We start from the raw sequence: 8,734 nt of genomic DNA, 5'->3' as shown, positions 1-8,734 counted from the left end.
AATAAAATCTAAAAACAGCTATTTTGATCAATTTAACATGATTAAAAATGTTCATAATTTATTTTTAAGTTACATCCATTTTGCTATTTTTTTTATACACTTTGAAAAATCACATTTTTCTACTTAATTTGTTATTATTAGAAAAAAATTACTATTATTTAGTTAATCTGAGGATAAATTGAGTCAATCACTTGTATTATCTTCCTAAAATTTAAAGATCGATTACTTTGAAAGTGGGCCACATTTTGATGCTCACCACAAAGCGCAAATCAGCAAATGGGCATATGATGGACCAACCAAGAAATATGATATCCTACACAAAAGAGGCTGCCTGAGAGAATTACTTAATTAGTCAGAATGATGATGGTAGCTGCTCCAACAGCCACAGGGAGCACAGCCACTGCTTCGTTGCTCCGGCTGCGCACTCCCTCTCCTTCCTTGCCCCTCGCTGCTCATATTCGAACTTCAGGTCCTAAACATACATCTGTTTTTTGCATTTTATTGATTACACTACCAAATTTGCAATCATAAACAAAGTCATTTGATGGCATATTTACAGGCAGGCTAAGCTTTATAACTAGAAAGCAGTCTGTTGTCTTCTGCTCTCTCCCAAATACTCGACAAACCGCAGTGACAGAACATGAAACTGACAGTAGCAGCACCAGAAGAAGAGAAGTAATACTTCAGATGGCTTTCTCTGCAATTTTTCAAGTTGGCACTGCTGCTGTTTCTTCACCTGCCCTAGCGCTTGATGGTGAGGAAAATAACACAACCCTTTTATGTCTGATAATATTTCAATAACATTCATGAATCTATTTGTACTTCTATGTATTTGCCTTTGGATGTTATTTCAGATGTTCCTGCAGACTTTCGCATCTACTCTGACGATGTTAACAAGTACAAGATTTCTATCCCTCAAGGTAAATACTGTCATTCAACAGCACAGTTTAAGCGCGTTCAACATCATAAACTTGATCACAAATACACAGTTTTATTGATAAGTGCTTGAATTACCATTCAGAATGGCAAGTTGGAGCTGGGGAGACAGATGGAATCAAATCCATTACAGCATTTTATCCTGAAGAGGCTTCTACTTCAAATGGTAGCAAACTATCATATCATTCTGCGAAACTATTTCGTCAAATAAGTACACGAATGTGAGCATATATCTAATCTCCCTGATGAACTACTTCTGCAGTCAGTGTGGTGATCACTGGAATTGGTCCCGATTTTACAAAATTGGAGTCTTTTGGCAATGTTGATGCTTTTGCAGAAAGTCTGGTAACCGCCGAAAACTCACCACTTGAACATATTCCATTGTCATTCATATGCTAAAATTAATGGTATATCTGAAGTTTCCACAAATGATCAGGTTAATGGATTGGACAGAAGTTGGAAGAGGCCTCCTGGGATCGCAGCAAAACTCATAGATTGTAAAGCTAAACGCGGTAACTAGTTTGTTTTTCTCCCTTATTTATTGGTGTAAACTAGAATAGGGCTCAGTTAATTTCATCGTATAAAATATGTTCAAGAAAAATCAGTTCAAACGAGGACCAACCAGTATAGATAAGGACTACATACTCGAGTTTTTCACAAATAAGCCAAGTACATTTGTATATGGAGTAAATTGTAACATTAAAAAACTGTTGTCCTTTTGAACCGGCCAGGACTTTATTATATTGAGTACACGCTCCAAAATCCTGGGGAAAGTCGCCGGCACATCTACTCTGCAATAGGGATGGCGAACAATGGCTGGTATAACAGGCTGTACACAGTTACTGGCCAGGTAAACTTTGCTTAGATTTGTTCATCTGAAAAAAAAATTCAGGCACCTGATGCTAATTAAATTACTAAGAAGCTAAAGTTATCAGTATATTTTTTGCATATATTGCAGTTTCTGGAAGAAGAATCTGATAAATTTGGATCCAAGATCGAAAAGGTATGTCAAATAAAATACTAATGAACCCCATCAAGCTTAATTCAGCTATTGCTACTCTAAACAAACTGTCTTATTTGCTAAATCTTTCGGCTTTTATCTTCTTTGCAGGCTGTCCAATCATTTAGATTAGGCTGATGGAAGAGAGTCTTCCTAAGCAGTAACTGATGCTGTCATTAGCCTAGTACAGGAAAAGGTGTTTGTGCTCTTTCTTAAATAATCTTACTGTATATATTCATCAATTTTGAGGTTAAAAATAATCATCCAATTGTGAGTATATTATTCAACTGGCTATGCTGCATAATGTTGCCGCTCACACAGGTAGAAACTATCACACTGTTTGTCAGACAACAGATCAGTTATGCTGAGATTTTTTTTTTTTTTTTTTTTTTTGTTTATGTATGAAACTAAATCAATACTTCTGCTGAATATAATATAATATAAATAAATAAAATAGCTGTATTTAGCATGATCCCTTTGTGTTTAACTATAAAATGGCTATCAAAATCCTTTTTGATTTTGAAGAGAAAGGGGCACTATATTATGGGACAAAGGGAATAATAAGAAAGTGTACATGTTGCAATGTGTTCAAATTAAGAAGGTAGACAACATCTTGCACTTACATCGAACGGGCCTGCAGCTGACCACTGCCCCCTACTTGTTAGACAATCTATGTCATATAGAGTTGACACTGCTACTATGGGTCTATAGCATTAGCTTCTGAAACCTCAATACCAGCCAAAACTGACAAAAATGTAGCCCAAAACATGCATAAGAATTAAGAAGTAAAGTTTATCCAATTTAGAAACAAAAACAGTACAGATAGTTTTGATTAACAAAGTAACAAGATTGTTGGAGCTTGGAGGTTCACAATTTTCTGCCAAATACTCAAGGTGCTTACACTTAACAGACTGATGCTAATTCCATCAATACCTGAGCCATTATTGAGTTGATAGCATCAGCAAGTAGTGTAAGAATACAATTAATTTACGACGGGTTCTGTTCCAGACTCAGCATCCACTTTGGTCATTATACAATTTAGTACCAGATCATGTTGCACAACAAAGATAAACGTCTCAGCCATTACTGTTGGATATAAAATTACCAATGTGGGATATTTGTTGCAGTGGTAATTATACAAACTGAATTATATTAGTAGTAAGTTATATACAGAGCTCTTTCTTTTGAATTTTGGGCAAGTTTGTACCTGGTGGAGAAGCGCAATGAAACAAACTGCAAAATATGCAGCATCCATAGTTTGAGGCCTGGATCCAATGGAAGCACAGCTGGAGTCTAATGTGTATGAAGACTTGATTTGGACATGGGGATCAAAACCAAAAGGGACGTTTATTGGATCAAGCTCACACATAATGACATCATAGTACCAAGGTTGCGGCTTTATCTGTTCGGAGATAATCTCGTCCAAGCTGTAAAATATTAAACTGTAGCAATTTATCACTTTCTTGTTGTCAGTGTTGGTATAATTTTGTCAATTAATTTTTCCATTTGCCGAAGATATTTTTCTTAAAATGTGTGCCAAAGTAATGTGTTACAAGTAAAATTATTATCTCTTCATAAAATACTCTTTTGTTGCAAATATAATACGAGTATATATTACTTCACGGTTTTAGGTCTTGGGATAACTACCTAATAACTTCTATTTTATTTTATTTTATTGACATGAGGTCCATACTCATGTTGCCAATACTTGCCATTTCATTTTGGTGAACTCAAAATGCCTTAAACAAAGTACTACTATACGTATATTTACCTAGCTAACTCGTAACATCAACTTGAAAAAAACAGTCATAAAAAATTAAAAACAAGATAGTCAGGAACTCAGGGTCTTTAGGGGGGTGGGAGGGGATTCTTTTCGAGTCCATAGTTATTTAATTGACTGTACTGTGGCCAACAAAATTAGCCTGATCACTTCATTTCACATAAGAGAAGGCTCCAAGTGTACAACACTTACTAATGTTTCTACTCAATATAAGAGCGAAATTCAAACGAGTCCTAAATAACAAGTAACATATTCATCTACTTTAAACTGCAAGAAACAATAAGCTACCATGGCTTAGACGAATTTTACAAATTGCAACTACACAAAATGACTGAGCTATCTAGATGAAGGCAATTCTGTTCTCACAATCTCTTCTGTAACATTTTCTGCAGATTTAGAAGCAGTAGCTTTGTTAAATAAAAGAGTGAGCTTATCTATAAAAAGCTGGTGCTTCATTTGCTGCAACTGATGCCGTTCCCTTTCCAATTGTAAATCCTTTTCTTCAAAACGATCTATCTTATCTTGGATCACTTTCATCTATAAGGAAATCCAACAACAATCAAGTCATTACATGTAAAATAAAGTTTATAGCGAGTCTATGCCAATCTGAATACCAACCTTATCTTCGATAATGACAGTTATTGACTTTAAAAACTCATCTTCTTCCTGCTTAAGCAAGGACTCTGCCTCTACACGAGCTTCCTCTGGAGTACAAATTATGCCACCACTGGCTTCAATAGGAGGATCTGGATCACAAATGTGTGTAACACACGTTACAACTAAGAACACTAACTCAATGACCACAGCACACAGAAAATGATAACCAAATCTTAAATAGAATATTATGTTAAATGAGCATACAGAATAATAGAATACACATAACCCTATCAAGCACAGTGCGAGTGCCACAGTGTAATCTTCATAGTTCATACTAGTAAGATCAACATGAAACTAAATTACCAAACTGTTAACTTCTCTAAGCCAATGTAATTAATGAACAGAGAATTCTTAAACATACTTATAATAATGGTCACACAAACCTCTAGCTTATTAAAAGGTCTAAATTATAAATTAACTATGACACTTTAAACAAAATGTAGAACCATTGTCTGGAACAAACAGGCAAAAAAACTAAAATTTGAGATCATTAAACAGAAAAATAAGAAGAAATTAAACCACGACGTCCCAAGAAACATTAAGAACTACAACTGCATCGTCTATGTAGGACCAAAATTGACAGGTAATCAAGCAGTAACACCAGCTTATGAGTCAAAAATATGATAAGAAAGCGTACAAGCTGTAATACATTCACAGTAAGATGGTAGACAATACCTTGCACTTTCATTGAATGGACCTGCAATTGACCACTGCCCCTGCTGCTGCTTATTAGACGGTCTGTGTTATATAGAGTTGCCACTGCTGCTGTAGCAGTAGCTTCTGAAACCTCAATACCAGCCAAAGCTGACAAAAATGCAGCCTAAAACAAGAATAGTGCAGTGACTAGGATCAAAAATATTGTTGGAGGGTCACAATTTTCTGTCAAATCTTCAAGGTGCTTAAACTTAACAGAGCAATGCTAATTCCATGAATACCTAACAAAAAGTTCAGCCACATAGGAATTGTTACCTGAGCCATTATTGGGTTGCTAGCATCAGCAAGTGGTGAAAGATGCAATTTCTTTGCAGGGGGTTCTGTACCAGATTCAGCATCCACTTGGCCCTTACTTGACATGCTTTCTTCCTCGCCCATACCTGCAGGCTCTGCAAATTTTTCCCAAAAAGAAAGCTTGATAAAACGAGCAATACATTCTTTCTCAGTTCTACCACCAACATGTTCAGCCACACGCTTCCAGTCATCACGATAATGCATAACGGCTTCCAACAATTGTAAAGTTTCTTTATCAGTCCAGTCGGTCTTCACTGGTTCACTAATCTCAACCCGTCTAAATTCTGAAGAATTAACACCAACTTGGTAATTGCCACGAACATAGCACCTTGCACAGAGCACCAGGTCATGCTGCCCAACAAAGATAAATATTTCTTAGCTACTGTGAAGTAATTGTAATATTCCTGGGTAATAAACCTACCAATATAAGAAGCAAACTAAAAAATGAAGGCAAACCCTTTTCTAAAGATGATGATAGACAAAAAGAGCCAATATTTATCTAAGTTACTTTTTACCTTATCTAAGTTACTAGCACAAAGCTCAACTAATGACTACAAGAGCTCCCTTAATCAAATATTTATGGCCAGTTTAGGAAGTGGTAACTAATGGTGGGAATGAGAATGAATTTGTGTATAACTTTGTAAGAAAAATCAATGTTCATTCCCAAGGTAATGCTAGTTCACTCCATGGTATTTCATTTTCTTATCAAATTTTCATCACTATCTAAAAGTAGTTGGGAGTTATACTTGGTGGTAATGGACACTTAAGAAGAAAAACACAAGTTAGAGGATGCGATTTGATTACTTTGGACAATAGGATGTTAATTTGCTGGTCAAATTACACTTCAGTTCATTCCCATTACCACTTTTGGCGCTTTATATAACCGGCTACCAAACAAGTCAAATCAGTTAGAAATTTTAAATTATATCACCATCCCCCTAATTTCAAAACTGCTTTCCCCAGCCAAGCCAAACTTATTCATCCTCCAACAAATTCTCCCCATTCCCCTGGTCCATGAAAATCAACCTATCTCAGTTTCCATATCTATTTCCATTGTCAGTCTCATCTAAAATCTGTGAAACCTCCAATCCTCCATCACCTGCAGACCAAGGCATAACTCCCCCACCCCGGCCCGCATAAGAAAAAATGGAAACAAGATGTTGGCGTGAGTTGTGAAGGAGGAGATGATTGGGTGTTGTAGCACTACCATGAAAACTGGCATAAGACGTTTTTTAAAATATTGTACAGAGTATACATTTACACACACATATTATCATTTCCATCTCTCCATACCATTTAGGCATTTACCAAACAGGTCATACTCGTTAGTGCATTAGAGGGATGGCAATTAAACCAGCATGGAAGTTGATGAATCAAGCTTTTAGAAATCCTAGAGGGGAAAGCAAGAAAGGTGCACACACAACTCTGTTTGGATCACTGCCTCACAAGTCACACACACACATTCACAAGTCACAACCACAGCCCACAGGAGATCCTCTTTAACAGACACGAAAGTATCAAGTCACAAACTCCACATACTACAACAACAACATTAGAGACTTAGGGGGTGTTTGGTATAAACACTGTAAATGGAATGGAAACGATTTAAATAAGGGGGGAAGGGGGGGGGGGGGGGGGGGGGGGGGTAATGTTAAACGTTACCTTTACTATATGTTTGGTATTCTAATGGAATGGAAACATTTTAAGTAGATTGTGATTAAGGAAATGTATTTTGTTTTCACTAGTTTGTCAAGGGTAACAAATTAGGGGATTTTGTTACCCTTTGGAAACGGTATTTGTTACTTTTAACTCATACCAAACAACTAGAAATGGAAATACTTATTTAAATCCGTTTCCTACCTCTAAAATTACTATACCAAACGCCCCCTTAATTGTAATGAAGGAGTCTGTTAACTAATCAAGATTTAATCTTTTGTAACAGTCAACCATGATCATCACTCTCCCTCCCTGCCAATCTACCAATATCTAGAAGGTGAAACTAAACACGCCCTTAATTATAAAACGAGTCCAACACCATCATCTCATAAACCCTGATAAAACCCAATGTGACAATCAATTTTACATTCCTACACTATGTTAATTTACTTCAAGTAAACAAAAAGATGGTAATAGAGTAAAAGTATACCTTATCACAAACAAAGCAGGCAATAGTGCAAGCAACTTTACAACCACTGCACATTTTGTTAGATTTCCGAATAATGGAATTCCCAGCAGTAGCAGCAGATGGTACAGCGGCGGGTTCTCGGTCCTTCTCCTTCTCTTTCTCCTTGTCCTCCCACTTAAAAGGCGGCTTACCGGAAGGCGGAGAGTAATTGATGAGACCCCACGTATCAAGAAAATCAAAGACGCGGCGAATAGACCCCACATCTCCGACAAGCCACCTCCTGACCTCAGTGAAAGTGAGCTTCTTAGAAGGGTTGGACCTGAAATTGCTAACAATGGCATTTCTGTAATACTTGTAAACATTAGGGTTCTTTGATGGTGAATTCCCCTCGAAGAACTCCGGCATATGCCGCACCTCGCAATCGTCAATCTCATTCCATTTGAACCAACCTGTTAATCAATAATGGGGTTCTTTTTTATTTTCAATTTTCAATCAAAAAAATAGAATAAAAATCAAAAAGAAAGTTGAAGTGGAAAAAAGGGTTACTGGAATAGCTGGGGACGGTGACGAAATCCGGTGACTTTTTGGGATCGGAAAGCGGAGGAATTGACTCCGGCGCCGGAAACGGTGGAGAGGGGTCGGTCTTTGTCGGCGCAGAGGTGGTGATGGCGGTGTCAGAGGTGGCGGCGGTGGTGGTAGTGGTAGTGGGTGTTGGGACCTCCATTAACACAGATGAATCAGTCGTCACTTCTCGGTTGCCTTTTATGTTTCAGTTTTTGTTGCCGTGATTTTCCCACATGAACAACATAGAACATACCATACCGTAGTATATGAATAACTTTTTTTTTTTTTTTTTTTTTTGGTTGTGAAATTAGAAATCTATTAACTAATAATAAAACAAAACATTGCTGACATCATGCCCTTTCCAAATTGTACACACGTCACTTTGACATAAAAAAATTTTCCGCCAATTTGCTTTGATGATGTCATTATTTTTTAAAAAATTTTCTTTTGGTATATATATATATATATATATTAGGGTCGGGATCCGGTGAGAACCACCCTTTATGTGAGAACCCACACCTTATGTGAGAACAAATCTCAGCCGCTAGATTAGATGAAATCCAACTGCTGAGATTATAAGTCTGCCTACAAACTAACTTTCAGCATCTAATTAATCTCTCCCCTCTATTCTGTCTGCAAATCAAAGCTCATCAATGGCGATTTA

General features: G+C 36.9%; 2 protein-coding genes across 2 annotated transcripts; one reads left to right on the top strand and one right to left on the bottom strand.

Annotated features, from left to right (window-relative positions):
* The first annotated feature begins 301 nt into the window (after positions 1-301).
* Positions 302-2,408, top strand: LOC145640748 (psbP domain-containing protein 3, chloroplastic-like). The gene is made up of 9 exons (XM_081691979.1): positions 302-469; positions 560-754; positions 855-920; positions 1,022-1,102; positions 1,199-1,281; positions 1,373-1,448; positions 1,668-1,786; positions 1,895-1,939; positions 2,048-2,408. Exons 1-9 carry the CDS (start codon positions 358-360, stop codon positions 2,072-2,074), a joined length of 804 nt encoding a protein of 267 aa, XP_081548105.1. The 5' UTR covers positions 302-357; the 3' UTR covers positions 2,075-2,408.
* Positions 2,409-3,827: 1,419 nt separating this feature from the next.
* LOC145640747 (SWI/SNF complex subunit SWI3B-like) lies at positions 3,828-8,254 on the bottom strand. Its single transcript, XM_081691978.1, has 6 exons — positions 8,053-8,254; positions 7,528-7,955; positions 5,343-5,732; positions 5,049-5,193; positions 4,335-4,462; positions 3,828-4,253 (listed from the first exon to the last, which is right to left on the bottom strand). The coding sequence occupies exons 1-6, from the start codon at positions 8,228-8,230 to the stop codon at positions 4,053-4,055; spliced, it is 1,470 nt and encodes a 489-aa protein (XP_081548104.1). The 5' UTR covers positions 8,231-8,254; the 3' UTR covers positions 3,828-4,052.
* Positions 8,255-8,734: the final 480 nt, after the last annotated feature.

The sequence above is a fragment of the Chenopodium album genome, chromosome 7 (assembly GCF_948465745.1).
Source record: "Chenopodium album chromosome 7, dcCheAlbu1.1, whole genome shotgun sequence".
NCBI lineage: Eukaryota > Viridiplantae > Streptophyta > Magnoliopsida > Caryophyllales > Amaranthaceae > Chenopodium > Chenopodium album.
Note: the sequence above shows the minus strand (reverse complement) of the source record. Positions and strands in the feature narration are given on the sequence as shown.

Bases quoted from the DNA above. Each gene is read 5' to 3' on its own strand.
- LOC145640747 (XM_081691978.1), bottom strand. From the start codon at position 8,230: ATGGAGGTCCCAACACCCACTACCACTACCACCACCGCCGCCACCTCT. The intron at 5,733-7,527 runs GTATACTTTTAC...TTTGTTGGGCAG, and splicing joins CCTGCTTTGTTTGTGATAAG to CATGACCTGGTGCTCTGTGC. The intron at 4,254-4,334 runs GTTGGTATTCAG...ATTTCCTTATAG, and splicing joins CTGTCATTATCGAAGATAAG to ATGAAAGTGATCCAAGATAA.
- LOC145640748 (XM_081691979.1), top strand. From the start codon at position 358: ATGATGATGGTAGCTGCTCCAACAGCCACAGGGAGCACAGCCACTGCT. The intron at 1,103-1,198 runs GTAGCAAACTAT...CTACTTCTGCAG, and splicing joins AGAGGCTTCTACTTCAAATG to TCAGTGTGGTGATCACTGGA. The intron at 1,787-1,894 runs GTAAACTTTGCT...CATATATTGCAG, and splicing joins TGTACACAGTTACTGGCCAG to TTTCTGGAAGAAGAATCTGA.